We start from the raw sequence: 23297 nt of genomic DNA on the forward strand, positions 1-23297 counted from the left end.
GTGTTCCCAGCAGTTTATCTTCTTTGAATGGAGCATGGAGCATATATATTCAAATATATATATGTGCTAAGTGAAAGTGTCCATCTTATTCCTATCTCCTATCCAACCAATTTCCTCAACCTTATCCCACAGGTGATCACTGTTCCATTAATTTCTTAGTGACAAATTGCATTATTGTTCAAAATTAGTTGTTTCCCCTCCCAGTGAGATGCTTATTTATGCTACTCTTCCATACAGGATATACATTTTTGTCCTATTGCGCTCAACAGTGGTCATGTGACTTGCTTGGCCAACAAAAAGTGGGCAGAGGTATTGTTTGGTTCACACCCGGGTGGTAGATTTCACAGCCAGTTAATGCGTGGTTCCATGCCCCTCTCCCTCTGCCATGAAATCTGCAAAGTTCCCTAATGGTCTGTCAGCCTGGGTCTCACAGTGAGGGGGGCAGAGCTGCAGCCAGTCTTTAATGGGCATGAAGTGCACACCATAAAAAAAAAAATTGCTGTATAATTCACTGAAATTTTAGTCACTCGTTACTGCAGCATAACCTAGCGTATCCTGACAGTTATACCTAAGCATTTTATGAATATATAATCAATGAATATAGATTCCCATTGTTCTCCTTTCTTACACCAAAGGTAGCTTGTTACATACTATACTGTACTTTGCTTTTTTCACTTAGCTTTTGTCTTGGAGAGCTTTTATTTTTTTTAAAGTTACTTAATATTATTTAATATTAAATAATTTACTTAACCAGTCTCATAATATGAACATTGGGTTATTTCCAGTCTTATACTAATAATTGCACAATGAATAATCTTATATATATAACATTTCCTAAGTGTGTAAATATATCTGTAGTATAAATCCCTACAAGGGAAATTGCTAGGTCAAAGAGTATATACAGTTTAAATTTTGACAAATGTTGCAAATTTTCCATTGCTAGGGATTATACCAATATGCTCTCCCTCTCAAAGCATATGAGAATGTTCTTCCAAAACCTCAACAGAGCGTGCTGTCAAACTTGGGACTTTTGCCAATCTGATAGGTGATAAATACTATCTTAGTGTAGTTTTATTTTGCATTACTGTTTCCATGAAGTAGATTGAGTATGTTTTCAAGCTTTTAAGGGAAAATCTATCTATATTAGCTTTTCCCTGATATGACTCGGTTGTCTTTACAAGAGTTCCTGTTCTGTGTCCAGACGCTACCAGGAGGTAGTTATCTCATGAGTACTGTGCTGCCATTGTCCCGCATAATAAGTCCCTTGCATGGTGACCCCCAGCCAACTGATAGCTCAGTCTTTGTCTCTTTCAACTATCATGTGATTGTTTCATTGTTACCTCCTCCTTGAAGCCTCCCCAGCTTCCCTCACTTAGGTCCCCCCTGAACTCCTATAGTGCTATGAAATGGTAGTATAATTATTATAGTGCAGTGACTAGGAGCTCACTGAGGACAGGGGCTCCGACTGTTATCCCCGAATCTCAGAACCTTGTCCTAGTGCCCCGGAAGCCCCTGTTAGATGAATGAGTGAATGGTCCCCCGCTGCCCTCACTGTTCCTCTTTCCCTATGATCCAGTTTCCTCCTGTCCTCAAAGCCCTGAGCAGGGTCTCTCTGAGCTGCGACGTCTGGTCACAGGCACTGTTCCCTATGCTGGATTCAGGAGCCCCTGGGCATATGCACAGGTGACGCTACAGTCGGCCTCTTGTTGGTCTCTCTCTTGCTGGGGCTGACTCACTAGCTTAGCGTGCTCAGCCGTGGAGATGCCACATGCTGGTGAATCATCAATAGTTCTGAGTGTTTTACAGATCATCCATTTCTCATTTGAGCAGATTGAAAGTCATTCTTCTAAATATACCACTGAACTTTCCATGTGTTTTGCACTCTCCCCGTCCCTGCCAACCCCTGCTGTAGCAGTCTTTTGGTGCTTTTGCTATCTGTCTGTCTGTGTGCCCCCCACCAGCAGACTGTGAGCACCTCGAGGGCAAGGTCCACTGACTTTTTTCAGCATCTAGAGGGTCCAGTACACGACAAGCATGAGACAAGATGATGCCCCCTGCAGAAAAGGCCAATCTCTGAGCCGTGCATGAGGGCTGAACAGGAAAATCAAGCAATTCATCCAGGAGGATGGACTGGGCAGCAGCCCGTGGCATCAGCAGAGGGCACTCCCACTGAAGCCTCCTAGGGAGAGGACAGGTTAGGGAAGGTGTTGGATCTCTAGTGAATACCCAAGTCTGGCTGCCAGAGCACCCCAAGGACTGCCACAGGGCTTGAGGTGGACACTGGCTAGCCGTCAACACGGTTCTTGCGGGATCAATAAAACCCTCCACTAGAATAGGTCTTGCTTGTATGTTTGTGTTGTCTTTCGTGGCATGACTGAGGGTCGGTCTCTGGTTTTGCGAGACACAGGATGGTACTGGCATTTCCACAGGGGCAGGAGATGGCTTCCTGGGGACCTAGCAAAAGGTGACAGCACTCACTCTCCCTGGAAAGCTGGGCTGTAGCCACAGTGGTTCCTTTCTTTGAACCAAGAAGCGGTTAGACAGATGGTCTTAGCAGAATGGTCAGCGGTCCTGGAGGGTCAGGCTGGGGCATCGGTGAAGTCCTTGCTGAAAGCCCTGGCCTGTTCTTTGAGGACAGGCTGGCTGTGGCCCTCCAGGCACCTCGCCTTCCCTGCCAGCTCCCCTGGGCTGGGACAGATGAAGATTCCCTGCAATAGAGGCTCTTCTGTTGCAACTGTCACCCAGGATTACTTTTCAAAAGAAGCTGGGGCATCAGCAATGCCAAGTGCAAGGTCAGCCCAGCAGGAGAAGGGAACTGTGATTTGTTGAGAGCCTAGTTATCAGGTTTTCTAGGGGAGATCTGTATCTATATCTAGATGTATATCTATATCTATATATCTATATCTATATATCTCATCTGTATGTGTCTCTTTGCTATATCTGATATATAAATATATGTAAGGATATATAAAAAATATATATGTTATTCAATTCTTACATCACTACAAAATAATACTAAGTCCATTTTACACACAAGGAAATCGGGGCTTAAAGGATTAAAGTACCTTGCCCAAGGTCACCCAGGTCATGAATATCCATACTGTGCTTTGAACCTAGGAGGTTTTTGTCCCAAAGTTCTTGCTTTTTCCCACGCTTCCACACTAGAGATGACAATCTGGCAGGGATGACGCTATGAAAATCAAAAGCGTGTACTCTTCAGGGATGTGGCGATTCCACAGTGTCTCGTATGGATACATAACAACAACCACCTGGATCATGTGATGACTCCAGACATGCTGGAGAAATAGCTGGAAATATGCAGGATCCAGGGGAAGACAAGTGAGACGAGGAACCCACGTGGGACCCTGTGAGTAGACGGGATGTTTTCTTAATCACGGCAGGCCGTCACTTTTTGGACTAGCCAGAGGGGAGGGAGGAGGCCAGGAGCCAGTAGAGAAAGTATTAGTCATTATTCAAAAAAGAAATGAGGGACGAAGGAGGAAAGGCAGGTTGGAAGCAGTTTTAAGAATTTTCAAGAATGCCTTCTCATCTGAGTCTTGTGGCGGAAAGAGCCTAGACGTATTTTGGCCAAGTCCCTGAGCCCCAACCTCCTTATTTCTGAAATGGGGTCATCATATTTAATTTGTTGTGAGGAGTAGGGATAATGAGCTTAAAATAGCCCCCGGTGGGTGCACTGTAACGTCGTGTGTGTTATCATTAACTGCTCATACAGTGAACTAGTTCTTGCCCGCCGCGCCCTAAGGATGGGAAAGGATCGTTTGCAGTGACTGGTTCTGAGCAGGTGGTATTCTAAAAAGTCAGATGAGCCCCCTCCACTCCCCACAGCTCTGGGTGCCATTTCATTTAGCACTTCCTCTTTCACAGGCTAGGACCGCTATGTAGGGATTGCTATGGTTCTTAATTTATAGTTCTAAGAATGTGTGGCTTGTAAGTCCAGGATCTTTGGTTTATGTGTTCTGTGGTGCTTGGAATCCTGCCACTGTGGCCCCATGGGATGGTCTAGAGCAGAGAAGATCCACGCAGGGGCAGGAGCAAATCCAGAATCAGAGAGGGGACGGATTCTGGATCTGTCGGAGGACAGATTTCACTGGCTTGACAAAACCCTGAGGGAACAATACAAACAGTAGACCAAGGATCAGACCCCAGGCTCTGCCTGTGAGGAGATCTGTATGAAATGTGCCACGAGGGGCTTGCCTGGGCCAGCTGCCATGAAATTGACAGGTGGAACGCTGGCCTTTGCAGTACAGGCGGTCTTGTGAGTTTCCTTCAGACAGGTGATTAGCTATCGAGAGCACCTGTGTGTATGCGTTTCATGCATTTTAAACAATGTTCTGGAAGGTCATTCATGCTTTACCCTGCTTGTGTACTCCTCCCATCTTCCCCCTCTGACCAGGGCTCCAGGGTGAGCATTCTGAACCCCACGCCTGTCCAGATCATGCTGCCTTGCCTGGAGCCCTTCAATGGTTGCTTGTTGCCAACAGAAAAAAAAAGTAAACACCAGACATTAACAAGGCCCCGTGACCCGGCCTCTGCCTACCTCTCTGGTCCCGCTTCCTAGCTTGCCTCCTGCAATTTGGGCACTTGTAACACTGGCTTTCTGCCTAGAGTGACCGCCCTGCCCTCTCCCTTGCCGCCCACTGCCTGCCTCTCTCCTGGTTGGTTCTTACCTGTCCTAAACAATACGCTCAGGCTTCACCTCCTCCGAGGAGCCTTCCCTCCCCGCTGTTGCTCCCGGTTCTGGAGCTCTGGAGCAGAACTGCCTGGGATCACATTCTGGCTCTGCTCCTGACTCACTCTGGGATCCCGGGCAACTTTCCTTTCTCTTCCAGGCCTCCATTCCTCATGTGCAAAATGGGAAGATTCATGGCACATTTATCATAGGTGGTTCTGGGGCTTAAGTGAGTTAAACCCCTAAAGGTTTTAGAACAGTGCCTGGTACCCAGGAGACCCTCAGTAAATGTCGGTGCTCATAATCATTGGAGCACCGGATTACAGGTGTCTGCTTGGGCCACTGAGTGCCCCAAAGACAATAATCTTGGAACATTCATTTTCGTGTCCCTCTCCGCAGCCCAGAGCCAAATTATACGGTGTCCGCGGAATGTTTGCTGAAGTGACTGCAACGTGAAGTCGAGGCGTGATTTGCCCAGATCACTGGTCCCTCCAAGGCCAGCCCAAGTCAGAGCCCCACAAGCAGTTGGCCACTGAGAGTGTAAATGAGGGGGCCCTCTGTTGGAGTGGTGACCCCTGTCCAGGAGACGCAGGCCTGGGGTGGGGAGGCCAGGCAGCTCCATGGGCAGTGCTGAGTGGGGACGGATGGGAGGCGGTGGGAAACCTCTGTTCTGGTCACTCCTTCCTTGAGAAACCTTCACAGCCGCTGGGGCCTCATGGGGCTGTCCTGTGTCCCTGGAGACAGAGGGTGGGCCGCCCTCACTCCCAGAGAGGAGGCCAAGGGGCTGCCTGCTGTCACTGGGGTCCGCTGTGATGGAGCAGGGGCTGTGATAATGTCTACCCTGCTCTTTGCTCAGGACCCCGAGGCCTGATGCGGGCAGGCGCTCCTCGGTCCAGGTGAGGCCAGATCTATCCCCGCCCATCGTGGGCGGGGAGGTGCTTGACGAGGACAGTCAACCACATCCTGCGCCCCTCAGGAGGAGCTTTTCTCAAAATGCAGCTTGGATTCCCTTGGATCGTTTGAACAGTTTTATGTTGTGTGGATGACGAAATTGTGAATCTGTTCATATACCCTTTGGCAGCCAGACATTGCCTGGAGCCCAATCCGGGCCTCAACTTAACAACATAAGACCCAGTGACCTCTGCATCTGCTTTCTAATTCCACCCACCCCGGGGTGACCTTCCTTTGTAATTAGTAGCTTCCATGGTCCAAACTTTTAATCCTACTTTTCTGTATTTCTGAGAGTTGTGCTTGCGTAACTGCTCCCTCAGTTCCTTTGGGCAAATAAACAACAAAGCAACCCCCCAACCCAGGAAACAATGAAATATAGCAACTCCCTCCGGGTAGACATTGAACGTGTGCCTGCTTTTATGCACTGAACTGATTGCACTCGAGGGCTTCATCTAGGAATTTCAGGAGACGGCACAGAGTCTGTTGTGCGGTCACGGTCACGGTCACTGATCTCCCTGCTGTGGCAGCACCTTTGCCATGGTACCAGCTCGGTGTGACGTGACAGGAAATGACTCCGCGTCCAGGATTGCACTGGTGTTTGGCAGCCTCTGCCTCACAAAGCACCATCTCACCGGGAGCGATGCTGGCTCCTTCCTTACCTTTATTCCTTGGCCCAGGCTTTCCAGGGAATTGATATCCAGCCCTTCCTTGCAGGCCTGCAGGCAGGAAACCACCTTCTGACTGTCCATTTTGCCAGGGCGGATGGTGAGACTGGCCAGGCTGCCGTGGAAGAATTGAGCAAAGCGCGGCTTGGTGACTTCTCCTCCTAAAAGATAAAGAAGCGTCGTTATTTGCCCTGCGGACATTGGGTAGGAAACGTCACTTCAAGGCGCCATCTGGCTGGGGAGCCAAGAACACAGTGGCTGCATCCCCTGAACCCAAGCTTTTCCTTCCAAGTGGTGAGCGCAGAGTTGTGAAGCCCGAGTCTCGAGAGGATGTCATTGGCCGCCAAGACCTTGGCACTCCTCCAGGTGCACCTGTTTAGGAATCTGGAATTCCTGAATTTAAAACATTTACTTTCAGAGGCGCAGGAGGTCTTAAAAGACAGGAAGGGCCTACAGAGTAAAAGTAGGAGAGAGAGAATCTACCAGTGATGAAAGACGCGCCGTGCGCCAGGCTGTGTGCTGGAGACTTCACCTGAGCGAGCCTGCAAAGAAGGGATCATTGTTTCCAACTGACGGATGAAGAACCCTGGGACTCAGAAAGGTTGAGGGACTTGCCCCAGGACACACAGCTAAATGCTGGAGCTGGTACTCTAGTGGTGTATGTGACTGCAGAGCTGGCATTTGCTCTCCTGTATTCATTCCACAGAGAGGCTGGCATGAGATTGAGGGGTCCTAGGAGCCCCAGGTCCCTGGGTTCTGGCTGTCTCACAGTGAGTTGATTTCACATCAGCTCCGATCGAGGTTCTCTGGCATATAAGGGCTTCCTTGATTCTGTTCTACCTCGGACCTTCTTCTCGTCACCCAAGAGTTTTTTTTTACTGTTCCCTCTACTGGTTGTGCTGAGTCCCGTCTGAGCCCAGGTCAGCTCTTCTGCATGTGAAATTGATCAACGCGGCTTGTGTGGCAAAGGCAGCCTGGAAGCCACCTCTTGTCATTTTTCTCCCTCGTTTCCTTAAAATAAAAGCCCCCCTAAGGTCCATTGGAAGCCTCACCTCCTCCACGAAGCCCTCCCCACTGACTTCACGGAGCACAGACCCCTTCCATCCCTGGGCAGCTTATGTCAACGATCTTAGTCTGGATCTTGCATTTCTGTTTGTTCAGAGAGGTGGCTGAACGTACAGGAAAGATGGATCTGGGTGGAAATCCAGCTTTGCTAATTCCCTGAGGAGGTTCTGCTGCCTCTCTGAGCCTCCACTTGCTTGTAGGGGACGTTGCTGGGTTTTGCCTCCTGATTCTCCTGCGCTGTCTCAGCCGTGGCCCCCATCCGTGTGCTCCATGAGAAACCTCCCTGTGGACAGCTTTCCCCAGCATCTGGAGGGCAGGTTCCTGGAAGGTTCTGCCGGAGTACCACCACAGCGATTTCTCTGCCCTTCAGTGAGCCACGCTGTGTCAGCCAAGTCTGGAGCTCTGCCTGGGTGGCAGAGGGCTCTCCACAGGGTGCTGTTTTTCAGCCCCAGGGAGGGTGGGTGTCCTGATATCTGCATTCCTATAGCCTTCAGAGTTCTCTCTACTTAGCAGCTAATCCTTCCTTATTCTAATACGCTGTTATAGTTAATAATTTTTTATATTTCCTTGTTGAAATTACTGTGTGGTTTCTCTCTCCTGGCTGGGTCCAGACTGATACACCCTCTAGGTTTGCACACATACATTTGCTCACACCCGTTCCTCTCACACTGAGAGGATCAGGCAGATCCCACTGGTTCTTCAAGGCCCCTTAGGCCCCCTGCCTACCTTGCCCTCTCCCTGCTCTGAGCCTGGAACACAATAGTTCATTTTAATGCACCCTCACAGCTCAGCATTGTTCGTTAATGTATTTGTGCTTTATGTCTTCAATAGCCTGTAAGGGGTGGTTCTTGACTTCGGCTACACATTGTAATCACCTGGGGATATTTATTTATTTATTATTTTTATTTTTTGCGGTACACGGGCCTCTCACTGTTGTGGCCTCCCCCATTGTGGAGCACAGGCTCCAGACGCTCAGGCCCAGCGGCCATGGCTCACGGGCCCAGCTGCTCCGCGGCATGTGGGATCTTCCCGGACCGGGACACGAACCCGTGTCCCCTGCATCGGCAGGCGGACTCTCAACCATTGTGCCACCAGGGAAGCCCCCACCTGGGGATATTTAAAAAGATAAACTGACCCTGGTGAGGGGTCCCACCCCCAGAGATTGTGACCTAACTGGTGTGGGGAGTTTTTTTTAAAATTGAAGTATAGTTGATTTACAACATTGTGTTAGTTTCAGTTATATGGCACAGGTTCTTTTCCCCTATAAGTTATTACAAAATATTGACTATAGTGTAGTTCCCTGTGCTATATAGTAGGTCCTTGTCGGTTATCTATTTTCTATATAGTAGTGTGCATGTGTGAATCCCAACCTTCTATTTATCCCTTAGCCCTGTTCTTTCCCCTTTGGTAACCATAAGTTTGTTTTCTATGTCTGTGAATCTCTTTCTGTTTTGTAAATAAGTTCATTTGTATCTATTTTTTTTTTAGATTCCATACATAAGTGATTTTATAATATGATATTTGTCTTTGTCTGACTTACTTCACTTAGTATGATCATCTCTAGGTCCACTCATGTTCCTGCAAATGGCATTGTTTCATTCTTTTTGATGGCTGAGTAATATTCCACTCTGTATATATACCACATCTTCTCTATCCATTCCTCTATCTCTTTCAGGTGAATCAAACATGAAGTCAAGGTTAAGAACCAGTGGGCTCTACACTTCCTGAGGCCAGGCTTCTACATACTCCTTGAGTCAGCTCTCTCCTTTATGCCACCCACAGGCTTACTCTTGCCCCTCTCCATATGCTGCTGGAATTTATTGTTTTAAGTCTGTCTCCTGGATGGCAGGGAATACTCGTGCAGGATTCATTGTAATGAAGACAATACTGAACAGGTATTGGGGCTGAGGGCTGCCCCAGGCACTTTGCACAAGTTGGCTCATTTATCCCTCTCAATAACATGAGCCCCTGTCCCTGTGTCATCAAACATCTTGCACCCTGCCTGGCACACAGGAGACGCTTCATAATTGTTTGCGGAATTGAAGAAGATGGTCCAGCAGAGTTGTAGACCTGTGGTGCCTCTCCAGCATCCATCTCACTCCTGTCCTCTTGCAATGGCAGCCCTGAGGTTTGGGGGGTTGACTTGAGTTCCAGGGATGGACTCTGTTTAGTCAAAGGTTATTCCATCTCCATTGCTCCAGGGACAGAATGAGGCCTATACTTGGGACCCCTCATACCAAGATGAAGCCAATCAGCATCTGGCATCCAAAAAGCCATAGGAGTTGGTCTAGGGTTAATCATAAGACCGAATTTAAGCCAGTGAGCTGAGCGGGGAAATTGACTGGCAGCCTCTGGGAAAAGAGCTTCCATCTTCTCTCTAGAAAGTTTCTGGAACCTGCTCTTGCTCTCTTTCCCTGGAGATCATTATGTGAAGATAGAAGGCTGAGAGCGGCTGCAGCCATCCTGCAAGCAGACCAGGGACAACCAAGGCAATTCCTGGAGGGGGCGGAGCCAGGAGAGCAGAGAAGGCTGAGCGAACCCTGAGCAGACCTCCTCACTGCTTTACCACGGAGTGTGCTCAGCTGTGGCAGCCAATCGTCCATCTTTACAGCTTAAGCTGCTTTAACTCAGACCGTTGTTACTTGACACCCAGAGCATCTTCACATTGGAAATGAAAGGAGAAACCTCTGTTGAAGTGATCAGTCCACACGTTTGGCTTTGAGGGATGACCTGAGGTGACCATGGCTTTGGGTATGGGGGAGCCAATGTGGGGTCTTTGGATTTAGGCCCTCGAAGCCCTCATAGATACGGCACTCCTCACAGCCATTAGCATGTCCCTGCCCTAGTAAAAGGACACTTCTGTTGATCTGCAGGAGGAAGGGTGTGAGCCTGGGTCTGAATGGTAGAGCTGCCCACTCCAAGGCATCCAGGTGGTCATCCCTTCCCCGCCTTGTCCCCCACTTGGAGCAGCAGATCCAACAACAACTCTCAATGACTGGCATGAACTATGTGCCCAATGCTGTTGAATCTTCATCAAACTCTTGGGAGGTAGGTACTTATTCTTTTTTATTTATTTTTTACATCTTTACTGAAGTATAATTGCTTTACAATGTTGTGTTAGTTTCTGCCGTATAACAAAGTGAATCAGCTATACGTATATATATATCCCCATATCCTCTCCCTTTTGCACCTCCCTCCCACCCTCCCTATCCCACCCCTCTAGGTGGTCACAAAGCACCGAGCTGATCTCCCTGTGCTATGCAGCTGCTTCCCACTAGCTATCTCTTTTACATTTGGTAGTGTATATATGTCCATGCCTCTCTCTCGCTTTGTCACAGCTTACCCTTCCGCCTCCCCATATCCTCAAGCCCATTCTCTACTAGGTTTGTATCTTTATTCCTGTCCTGTCCCTAGATTCTTCATGACCATTTTTTGGTTTGTTTTTTAGATTCCATATATATGTCTTAGCATACGGTATTTGTTTTTCTCTTTCTGACTTACTTCACTCTGTATGACAGACTCTAGGTCCATCCATCTCACTACAAATAATTCAGTTTCGTTTCCTTTTATGGCTGAGTAATATTCCATTGAATATATGTGCCACATCTTCTTCATCCATTCATCTGTTGATGGACACTTAGGTTGCTTCCATTTCCTGGCTATTGTAAATACAGCTGCAATGAACATATTGGTACACGACTCTCTTTGAATTATGGTTTTCTCAGGGTATATGCCCAGTAGTGGGATTGCTGGGTCATATGGTAGTTCTATTTGTAGTTTTTTAAGGAACCTCCATACCGTTCTCCATAGTGGCTGTATCAATTTACATTCCCACCAACAATGCAAGAGTGTTCCCTTTTCTCCACACCCTCTCCAGCATTTATTGTTTGTAGACTTTTTGGTGATGGCCATTCTGACTGGTGTGAGATGATATCTCATTGTAGTTTTGATTTGCATTTCTTGAATAATTAGTGATGTTGAGCATTCTTTCATGTGTTTGTTGGCAATCTGTATATCTTCTATGGAGAAATGTCTATTTAGATCTTCTGCCCATTTTTGGATTGTGTTGTTTGTTTTTTTGTTATTGACCTGCATGAGCTGCTTGTAAGTTTTGGAGATTAATCCTTTGTCAGTTGCTTCACTTGCAAATATTTTCTCCCATTTTGAGCGTTGTCTTTTGGTCTTGTTTATGGTGTCCTTTGCTGTGCAAAATCTTTTAAGTTTCATTAGGTCCCATTTGTTTATTTTTGTTTTTATTTCCATTTCTCTAGGAGGTGGGTCAAAAAGGATCTTGCTGTGATTTATGTCATAGAGTGTTCTGCCTATGTTTTCCTCTAAGAGTTTGATAGTTTCTGGCCTTACATTTAGGTCTTTAATCCATTTTGAGCTTATTTTTGTGTATGGTGTTAGGGAGTGTTTTAATCTCATACTTTTACATGTACCTGTCCAGTTTTCCCAGCACCACTTACTGAAGAGGCTGTCTTTTCTCCACTGTATATTCTTGCCTCCTTTATCATAGATAAGGTGACCATATGTACGTGGGTTTGTCTCTGGGCTTTCTATCCTGTTCCATTGATCTATATTTCTGTTTTTGTGCCAGTACCATACTCTCTTGATTACTGTAGCTTTGTAGTATAGTCTGAAGTCTGGGAGCCTGATTCCTCCAGCTCTGTTCGTTCTCAAGGTTGCTTTGGCTATTCAGGGTCTTTTGTGTTTCCATACAAATTGTGAACTTTTTTGTTCTAGTTCTGTGAAAAATGGCATTGGTAGTTTGATAGGGATTGCATTGAATCTGTAGATTGCTTTGGGTAGTATAGTCATTTTCACAATGTTGACTCTTCCAATCCAAGAACATGTTATATCTCTCCATCTGTTTGTATCATCTTTAATCACTTTCATCAGTGTCTTATAATTTTCTGCATACAGGTATTCTGTCTCCTTAGGTAGGTTTATTCCTAGATATTATATTCTTTTCGTTGCAATGGTAAATGGGAGTGTTTTCTTAATTTCTCTTTCAGATTTTTCATCATTAGTGTATAGGAATGCAAGAGATTTCTGCGCATTAATTTTGTATCCTGCTACTTTACCAAATTCATTGATTAGCTCTAGTAGTTTTCTGGTAGCATCTTTAGGATTCTCCATGTATAGTATCATGTCATCTGCAAACAGTGACAGCTTTACTTCTTCTTTTACAATTTGGATTCCTTTTATTTCTTTTTCTTCTCTGATTGTTGTGGGTAAAACTTCCAAAACTATGTTGAATAATAGCGGTGAGAATGGGCAACCTTGTCTTGTTCCTGATCTTAGTGGAAAAGGTTTCAGCTTTTCACCATTGAGGATGATGTTGGCTGTGGGCTTGTCATATATGGCCTTTAGTATGTTGAGGTAAGTTCCCTCTATGCCTACTTTCTGCAGGGTTTTTCTCATAAAAGGGTGTTTAATTTTGTCAAAAGGTTTCTCTGCATCTATTGAGATGATCATATGGCTTTCCTCCTTCAACTTGTTAATATGGTTTATCACATTGATTGATTGATTTGCATATATTGAAGAATCCTTTCATTCCTGGGATAAACCCCACTTGATCATGGTTCATGATCCTTTTAATGTGCTGTTGGATTCTGTTTGCTAGTATTTTGTTGAGGATTGTTGCATCTGTGTTCATCAGTGATATTGGCCTGTAGTTTTCTTTCTTTGTGACATCTTTGGTTTTGGTATCAGAGTGATGGTGGCCTTGTAGAATGAGTTTGGGAGCGTTCTTCCCCCCACTGTATTTTGGAAGAGTTTGAGAAGGATAGGTGTTAGCTCTTCTCTAAATGTTTGATAGAATTCGCCTGTGAAGCCATCTGGTCCTGGGCTTTTGTTTGTTGGAAGATTTTTAATCACAGTTTCAATTTCAGTGCTTGTGATTGTTCTGTTTATTTTTTCTATTTCTTCCTGGTTCAGTCTTGGAAGGTTGTGCATTTCTAAGAATTTGCCCATTTCTTCCAGGTTGTCCATTTTATTGGCATATAGTTGCTTGTAGTAATCCCTCATGATCCTTTGTATTTCTGCAGTGTCAGTTGTTGCTTCTCCTTTTTCATTTCTAATTCTATTGATTTGAGTCTTCTCCCTTTTTTTCTTGATGAGTCTGGCTAATGTTTTATCAATTTTGTTTATCCTCTCAATGAAACAGCTTTTAGTTTTATTGATCTTTGCTATCATTTCCTTCATTTCTTTTTGTTTATTTTTGATCTGATCTTTATGATTTCTTTCCTTCTGCTACCTTTGGGGATTTTTTGTTCTTCTGTCTCTAATTGCTTTAGGTGTAAGGTTAGGTTGTTTATTTGAGATGTTTCTTGTTTCTTAAGGTAGGATTTTATTGCTATAAACTTCTCTGTTAGAACTGCTTTTGCTGCATCCCATAGGTTTTGGGTTGTCATGTTTTCATTGTCATTTGTTTCTAGGTATTTTCGTTTCTTTTTATGGCTGAGTAATAATCCATTGTATATTTGTGCCACATCTTCTTTATCCATTCATTTGTCAGTGGACACTTAGGTTGCTTCCATTTCCTGGCTATTGTAAGCAGAGCTGCAATGAATACTGTGGTACATGACTCTTTTTGAATTATGGTTTTCACAGGGTATATGCCCAGTAGTGGGATTGCTGGGTCATATAGTAATTCTATTTTTAGTGTTTTTTTTTTTTTTTTTTTTTTTGCGGTATGCAGGCCTCTCACTGTTGTGGCCTCTCCCGTTGCGGAGCACAGGCTCTGGACATGCAGGCTCAGTGGCCATGGCTCATGGGCCCAGCCGCTCCACTGCATGTGGGATCTTCCCGGACCGGGGCACGAACCCGTGTCCCCTGCATCGGCAGGCAGACCCGCAACCACTGCGCCACCAGGGAAGCCCCCTATTTTTAATTTTTTAAGGAATCTCCATACTGTTCTCTATAGTGGCTGTATCAATTTACATTCTCACCAACAGTGCAAGAGGGTTCCCTTTTCTCCACAGCCTCTTCAGCATTTATTGTTTGTAGACTTTTTCATGATGGCCATTCTGACTGGTGTGAGGTGATACCTCATTGTAGTTTTTATTTGCATTTCTCTAATGATTAATGATGTTGAGCATCCTTTCATGTGTTTGTTGGCAATCTGTATATCTTTTTCAGAGAAATGTCTATGTAGGTCCTCTGCCCATTTTTAGATTGGGTTGTTTTTTTTCATACTGAGCTGCATTAGCTGCTTGTATATTTTGGAGATTAATCCTTTGTCAGTTGCTTCATTTGCAAATATTTTCTCACATTCTGAGGGTTGTCATTTCGTCTTGTTTATGGTTTCCTTTGCTGTGCAAAAAGCTTTGAAGTTTCATTAGGTCCCATTTGTTTATTTTTGTTTTTATTTCCATTTCTCTAGGAGGTGGCTCAAAAAGGATCTTGCTGTGATGATGTCATAGAGTGTTCTGCCTATGTTTTCCTCTAAGCGTTTTATAATATCTGGCTTTACATTTAGGTCTTTAATCCATTTGGAGTTTGTGTACGGTGTTAGGAAGTGTTCCAATTTCATTCTTTACATGTAGCTCTCCAGTTTTCCCAGCACTACTTATGAAGAGGCTGTCTTTTCTCCATTGTATATCCTTGCCTCCTTTGTCAAATATCAGGTGACCATATTTTTATGGGTTTATCTCTGGGCTCTCTATCCTGTTCCATTGATCTATATTTCTGTTTTTGTGCCAGTACCATACTGTCTTGATTACTGTAGCTTTATAGTATAGTCTGAAGTTAGGGAGCTGGATTCCTCCGGTAGGTACTTATTCTATAGTTACAGAGGAAACTTGGGGTTAGAGGAGAAAGTAGCCAAGGTCACATGAGCAGGAATTGGTGAAATGTGGGCTCTAGAGAGTGAGTACATCCATCTGTGCTCAGGACTAACTGGGCAAACTAGTGGTACTGGGCAGCCCAGTCTAGAATGTGGCTTGGAGAGAGCCGCTGTGGTCTGCCATCCAGGCCCCCTCAACTTCTCACTCAGAAGCTCCATCCTTAAAGACCACACTCTGTGACTCTCCTGGTTGCCAAGACATCTTCCTACACAGTATTTTCGTTCAGTGAAACATCCATATTTCCTATTTTTGACTCAAGAATCCCAGATCTGTGATGCACTCTATTAGTGATGCAGCTCCAGGAACGCAGTTCTATTAGCATTTTGCAATAGGAGGCCAGCAAAAATTGGAAATATATTTGCACTCAGAGGTGGTTGTGATGTAGGATTTAAAAAAAATAATGGATACATTGAAAAATCGCTTTCTATTTAATATCTAGGGTGTCTGCACACACCACATGGCTCCCCTGCTAACATTTAGACATACACATGCTCGTGAATTATTTTAAGAAAAGAAAATAACCTGATTTCTAGTACAAAGAACCTTCTCTAAATATTTGCAAACACAATTTTGGATTCCTCAGGTTAGATCTGCACACATTTTTAAAGTGTTTTCTGTTTGCCTAGCCTTCTGTTTGATTCAGTTGATTATAAGATGGGACTGTGTTCCCTAGGAGCTCACATTTAGTTGGGAGAATAGACACTGGAAAAGTAAAATAAAAATATGGGTAAATTTCCAGTACAGCAGGTGTTCTAAGGCAGTGCATGATTAATTTCCAAACGTGATTTAGACAATGTGTCCAACAGATCAGAGGGGGGAAAAATAACATCCATGATTTAGTATTAGGTCCCTAAAACATGGCAAGTTTCTTTTATATACTATTTTATTTAATGCTTAAGTGGCAGGATAGTACTTTTGAGATCATAGCCTCTCTTCTTTATTTTTTTCTGAAGCCACAATTTTTAATAAAAGAATTCCAAAATCAAACCTGGCCTCCTGGGCCATTATGAAGAAATATTTATCAAGTGAATAAGAATATGCCTCTCTTCTTCTGATTTCTCCCATCTTACCCTCCACTTAAACGCACCTCTGCCTTGTGATCATTGCCGCAGGGAGGGCTGTGACGGGGGAAGAGAAGATGGGGCTTGAAGCCGAATCTCTTCCTCATTTTCATTTGCAGAATCCTAAACCTTTAGGAGGGTGGGGGAGATGTGGGTATCTTCAACATCTGGGGGAAAATAGAGGAAGAAAATCTGCCTTTCCCCAGTCTAGGAAATGATACCCCAGACTGGCGGGTGGCAGGGAAGGGGTGGGGGGATAAGATGAAAGAGATGCAGAGTGAGGGCACCTGAGGCCCACCACCTGGGCTGAGCCCTGGAAGGGGTGTGTGATATTGGGAGGGAATGCCAGCCTGGCATATCTGGACAGATGGACCATGGATGGTTTCACAGAGAACATGAGAAGCAGCAGAGGTATTTCTGTGCCCCTAAGTAAGGCAAGGGAATACAGAGAGCACTGATGGCCCTAAAGGACCATTAGTGACTGAGGACCAAAGAGATGGGCACTATTTCAGTGGATACCTGCATGGAAAGATGACCGGAGGCCCCTTGACACCCTAGCGCCTTCTACAATCCAGCCCCCTGAAATCAGCGAGCACCCTAAGGAAATGGGAGAATTCCAAATTTGCCAAGGTTAAATCTCCTCCAGTCAGATAGAAGAGGGGCTTGAAATGAAACTAAGACGGATGTGGAAAAACTACTTTTCTTTTTGTGAATCCAGATTCTTCCCTGCTAAACATACAACTCCTTTTACAGATGATGTTTTCAAAGCTAGGTAGTGTAAATGGCCTAATGCCCTACGGGCAGAAGTTAGCGAAATTCTAATTCAAACTCAGGTCTTGCTTGCCCCCAAGCCTTTGACCTCCACGCCATACAGTACATATGGCCGGGAGAGTTCGAGCAGCATTTCTTGGAGGATGTCATAATTGGGGTGCTTCAGAACGATGGGGACAGGTTGGAACTGACACGGGGCTGGGGGAGAATGTCCAATGACACCGGGTTCTGTAGACACTGAATGGTTTCAGAAGCAACTCTCAATGATTTGTGCCAAGTTGGCTGGGAAACACAGTTGTCCTGAAAAAATAATAGTGTTTGGCAAGTGTGATTTAACGTTACCTGCGTTATTCTGGGTCGGAGTTTGCACTGGGAATGAATTCCGCCTCAGCTTTCTTTCCACTGAGAGGTGAGCCCATCGACTGTTCATGTAGCTTTAGAATCAGTCATGTTCACCTTCCTCTGAGTAAAAGATCTGTGTCGTGCGAAGGTACTAAGTCTCTTCCCCTTGCAAAGCGTATGCGGATGCTGTGATCTTTTTTTTTTTTCTTTTCCTGCTGTTATCCCCACAGCTATTTAGTCTGAGAAACCCATGGAAAGTAGTGGGGGCCGCATTCCCTCTTGCTTGAGTTGGAGGCTGCTCTGTGCATGGTTTATTGATGGGGACACTCCTCAATGAACACAATTTCATGGATGGTTGGATATCAATTTTGAGCAATGCAAATGGTGAGACCATCTGAAATCTTGCTTTCTCTCATTTCCTCATTTCAGTGATGGAGACACACACGGAGCGCAAAGACTAAGTGAAGTGTGTAATAGACCCCCATAAGCTGCGGCTTTTAAAACTGTCCGTGCAACCCCGGGGGTTGAACTGTAGTTGCAGGGACTTGTGGACAGAGACGCTGTGCCATCAGGGCTGGCCATGACGCATTCTCAGCAGGCTTTCTCTATCCTTTGGTTTTTATGTCTCCCTCCCTCCAGCCTTTCCAGCAAACATTTCCATGGCATGTTCTAAGTGAGTGAAACATACGACTTATGGGATGACCACAAAAGTCATTACTCTGGGGTTGGGGACCTAAGTTGATGGAGTTAGAAGGGCCCTCATATATCACCCAGGGTGGCCCCTCCACTCTCCAGGACCACAGAGGCAAGACATGGTCCTCAAAGGCTCAGAGCAGATAAGCAGCAGTAGTGAGGGTCTGGAATTCTCGTCTGATTCCAAACTCAACCCTCCCATTAAGCCATAATGCGCGAGGGGCCTGTGGTTATCTTTGGCCTCAGCTTGATTTTGTCTGATCTGTGGGAAAAAATGCGCAGGGAGTTTGGGTAAATGGTTTGACCCCAGATTCCAGAATCCTCTGGTCTTCCTTACTTGGCTGTGAAACACCATCTGACTTTACATGTCGCTAGAAGCAGAGGTGATGTAGCAGCATAATGAAGGGTGAGGGCTCTGGGTGGCACAGAACTGGGTGCAAATCCAGGCTCTAGGTAACCTTTCCCAAGGTCCTTATGTTCTCTAAGTCTTAGTTTCCTCATCTGCAAAATGGGGATGATAATCACACCCACACCATAGGGTTGTTAAACAGAAGACAAGCCAGAGGTGAGCACAGTGCAGGAACTCAAAATTGGCCACTAGTTCTGGTGACAGCAAGAACCAAGGGGCTCTGAAATGAGTCACGTGAGTTTTCTGTCTCTTTTTTCAGTGGCCTTCTCCTGTTTTTTTCTCCCCACTCTGGTGTGCCTCTCAGAGAAGTTAAAATGACACTGTTTTTACTCTAAGACCCTTGCCAAATTTTCTAATTAATATTACTTTCAGAATAAGATTCAACGTTAAAATTGTAACTCAGTTATACTGTGTTTCCACACATGAATGCCTGAATTTTAAAGCTGATTTCATCTGTGTTGTCTTTTTTTTGCGGTACGCGGGCCTCTCACTGCTGTGGCCTCTCCCGTTGCGGAGCACAGGCTCCGGACGCGCAGGCTCAGCGGCCATGGCTCACGGGCCCAGCCGCTCCGTGGCATGTGGGATCCTCCCAGGCCGGGGCACAAACCCGTGTCCCCTGCATCGGCAGACGGACTCTCAACCATTGCGCCACCAGGGAAGCCCATCTGTGTTGTCTTTAAACCAATATACCCTCATGTCAAATGAACTCCAGGTCCTAGAATCACCTTTTCTTGATTTTTTAGTACAGACAATGCAAAGGGACACCTTGTTAGTCATCCCTGTGTGTCAGACCATGAACCATACGCCTTTGTCAAAACAAACTCAAAAATGGGGTATAATTCAATAAACACTAATTATTGACCTTCTCCAGGACATGAAGTAGGAGGAAAGAGAAGGGGAGGAGAATCTGTGAAAGCAGATAGTCCTTACTTTCTGCAAACTCATGCCCTAGTAGTGGGTGGAGATCTGCATTAATAACTCCAATGAGATGTTTCCCAAACAGTGCTCCAAGAACACTATTCCACAAAGAGTGAGTTCCACAGTGGAATACGATTGAGAAACATAGGTTAAGTAATGTCAAACTGATTGGTTTCTTGGCAGGCTTTTGAGAGCTTTGAATAAGCAAACGTGCATTGTGACTCTTCAATGTGGTGCTGTGGGGATGGTTTACGCAGTTTCCCAAACTGGACCTTGGCCTCCTTGAGGAAACTGTGGGACCGAGCTTCATGAGCCCCTCGGGAAATGCCACTTGAATGTAAGGCGGACTGTGCTAGCACGTGCCTCTTTCTCCCAGCAGCAGAGACCCCCCAGGGATGCAGAATAATTTCAACACAGACTTTATTAAGAGAATTTGTATTAAATTAGACCAAGCTTATTAAGTGACGGCATGTATTCCAAGTCTCTGCACTACTTTTAGTGTCTGGAAAAAAAAAATGACCTGAAAATGTACAGCAGATCTCAGGTCCACATGGGGCTCTAATTCCTCTCTGTCTGAGGAACAGACGCTATTGATTACTGCAACCCTCAGGGTTATTTCTGCCTTTTTATTCCTTTTTTGGCCATTCCTATTCTTTGCCTTGACTCCTCCCCAAAGCCACAATGGCGGTTCTCTCTGTCTGTCCCTTAACAGGTTCTAATGTTTAGAACCATCCCCTTCTTTATCTCCCGCTGCTTTATTTGTTAAGTAGGGGGTAGGACTCAGCCAGACCAGGAGCTAGGGCAGAAAGCCCTTCTCATCCAAGGCCAGAGGGGTGCCACTGTCAGGAACAGGCAAAGCTAGACACTCTAGGGAGGTCAAGGTCCAGAGAGCACTGGACGAGAGGCCCCAGCAGAGGCAGGGATGAGGTGGTCTCTGGGGACAGAGCCACAAGCAGAGAAGTGTGTGATGAGCTCCCCCAAGAGCAGATGAGACTCAGGCAGAGGGCAGGGTGGTACTTTCTGGGGTGCATGTCTAGAACTATGTTTCTTCAAACATGTTCAGCCATTTCATTAACAGAACTTTTGCCCTGATATCATACAAAATGGATAAACCAGAGCTGCTCTGGTTCTCGTGTTGGGGGAGAGGTGCCCTGGGGTGTCACCTGCTGAGGCACCTCTCTGACACCCCGGGGACTCCCTAAGGCCGTGGTCTGGCACATCAGCAGGCTTCCCGATTCACCCCCACGACAGCTGAGTTACAGGCCCTGGTTGGTTGGTCCCAGTGTAGAGGTCCAGGCACAAAGCAGATGTGATTATACAGTTTTTACCTAGAACTTGAAGTTTTGCTGTTAAAAATGGATGAGTAGGGGGCTTCCCTGGTGGCGCAGTGGTTGAGAGTCCGCCTGCCGATGCAGGGGACACGGGTTTGTGCCCCGGTCCGGGAAGATCCCACATGCCGCGGAGCGGCTGGGCCCGTGAGCCATGGCTGCTGAGCCTGCGCATCTGGAGCCTGTGCTCCGCAACGTGGGAGGCCACAACAGTGAGAGGCCCGCGTACCGCAAAAAAAAAAGGTTGAGTAGGGACTCTAAGGAAAAGGACAAATTAATTAGTCTTTCAAAAGATCTTCTCCAATGGCGTGACCCAGAGAGAGACAGGGACCTGGTATTTGTCCAAAGGCAGCCGTTTCTGACTGATCAGACTGATCTCGGCCAGGAGCGAGGGTCTGATTCCATCCCCAGAACACTGACACGGAGCACAGAGGTGATGGTCAGGTGGCATGCAGTGGCCATGCAGAGGAAGGAGGACTTTTTTGAAAGGTGAGGTCCATGCTGACTTCAAAAGCCCTTCTCAAGAATTAAAATATGCTGCCTGCTCTAGGCCGTACTGGCAACATTTCTTAAGTGTAAATGAAGTCTCATTTTTTTTTTTAATTACTGGAAAAAATACCAATGAAAATAAAGTTCCACCAATTACTTTGGCTTTCCAATTCACGAACAGGGCACAGTAGGCTCATTGGGGCTGCAGAACACTGGCCAGCCTCAGTGCTGGAGCCAGTTCCCGGGAGCAAGAAGCTGCTAGCACGTTATTTTCTATCCTCATTGTTAAACCCCAATTGGAAATTTCACCAATGGGAACCAGTTCCCTTGCCAATCTCAAAAGTACTTGAAAAACTCCCCACGATTACAGGCCCAAAGGGGTTCATTCACACAGCGGGCTTAGAGCGTGTAGATAAGTGGACTTTGGGAGGTTTAGAAACACGCCGAGATAAAGACTGCGTTACAGGCCATCAACTTCACAGTGCCATGTCCTATTGAAAGACCCTTTGATGTCTCCTTCCAAGACGAAAAGAGAATCCAGACTCCTAACGAGGCAAGATGGCGCACTATGGTCTGGTCTCAACTCCTTATCTCAGCCTCCTCTCAACTCATTCTGGCCCATGCACGTTCCAGTGGTAGGGCACCCTGGGCATGCTGACGTCAAGCTTCTCTGCCATGCTGTATGCTCTTGCCGTCTTTATCTTCCTAGCGAACTCTTTCTCATCCAATAAAGCCCAATTTTAAAGATTTTAAAGGATTTTTCTCCTATGCTGAAAATTCACCAGTAGATTATCATTCCCCTCAGAGAAGATCAGATCTTCTCCATGCCCAGAAGCCTGGATGATCAGGTTCTCTCCTATACCATCAGCCCCATCTTCCAGCGCCTATAGATGGACCTGGGAGGGCAGGGTCTGAGTGTGAGCATTAATCCTGGGGAAAGGGAGAAGGTCAGTGCATGCAGGGAGCCACGGGGAAGATGGCATCACAGAGGCCAGAGTGTACCAAGGTCTTGCAGACAATCTGCCATATTGGGTTTAGGTGCAAGGAGCAGAGAAGGAGGTGGACGAGGCGACCAGCAGATGTTTTCAAATGTACACATTCATTCAACTGAAACATGCCAAGCACACTCCATGGACCCATCACCTAATCCTTATAATAAGGAGTAGGTATTACTCTAGATTAAAAAGAAAAAAGTAGGTGAGAAAGTAGGAGTTCAAGGAAGTTAGGGATTCTGCTGGATCCACACAGCTAGTAAGCAGCAGGGCTGGAATTTGACTCAAGCTCAATTTTTTATGACTCCTAAGCCTAAACTCTTTTTTCTTGTTCTGTAGAGGATCAGTTGAAGGAGTATACAGCAAGAGATTAGCAAAGAGAATACAGAGTTTCTGTGGCGTTTTGATTCCAGAGTTGTCAGATATCTCAGAAAGTAAAGGGTTTACAGCATTTGTATCAATACACATCAGTTCCTGCATTTTTCCAAACACATAATCACATCAACAAGATGACCAATCAGCAACAGTGGCAGCAAGCCACAGTGGAAGGCGAAGAGGCTTCGAAGAGTTGAGGTTGGGCAAATCTGACGGGGTGACCTTGGGTAAGCTACCTCACCTCTCAGACGCTCAGTTTTTTTTATCCACAAATGGGGACTTCCTAGTGCTTTCTCAGAGGACTGTAAACATCCATGTACATAAAGGGCCTCCTTGCAACAGTGGCTCTTAAAGTTTCCTCCAGGAAATGACATAAGGCACTTCCACTCACATTTAATTGGCCAAAGCAAATCACATGGCCACACTTTACTCCAAGGAAGAGTGGTCCTAGCATCTATCTGGGAAGAGCACAGAAATACTCAAACACCCTAGTGACCGTTCTTTCTCCCACACTCTTTTAAAGCATTTTTAAAAATCTTTATTTATTTATTTATTTTGGCTGCATTGGGTGTTCATTGCTGCACGCGGGCTTTCTCTAGTTGCGGCGAGCGAGGGCTACTCTTTGTTGTGGTGTGCGGGCTTCTCAGTGCAGTGGCTTCTCTTGTTGTGGAGCACAGGCTGTAGGCACGTGGGCT

The 23297-nt window shown here is 45.8% G+C and overlaps 1 protein-coding gene across 2 annotated transcripts in view; it reads right to left on the reverse strand.

Moving 5' to 3' along the window:
• Positions 1-23297, reverse strand: part of CLSTN2 (calsyntenin 2) — a gene marked incomplete at both ends in the record, with an annotated part of 638376 nt that overhangs the window by 13217 nt on the left and 601862 nt on the right. For both annotated transcript variants that reach the window (XM_082654156.1, XM_082654157.1), the window contains one exon: positions 6301-6467. In XM_082654156.1, coding sequence (XP_082510282.1) covers positions 6301-6467 — 167 coding nt within the window. The remainder of the gene's footprint in view (positions 1-6300; positions 6468-23297) is intronic.

Source organism: Grampus griseus (assembly GCF_964374135.1).
Source record: "Grampus griseus genome assembly, chromosome: 5".
Taxonomy (NCBI): domain Eukaryota; kingdom Metazoa; phylum Chordata; class Mammalia; order Artiodactyla; family Delphinidae; genus Grampus; species Grampus griseus.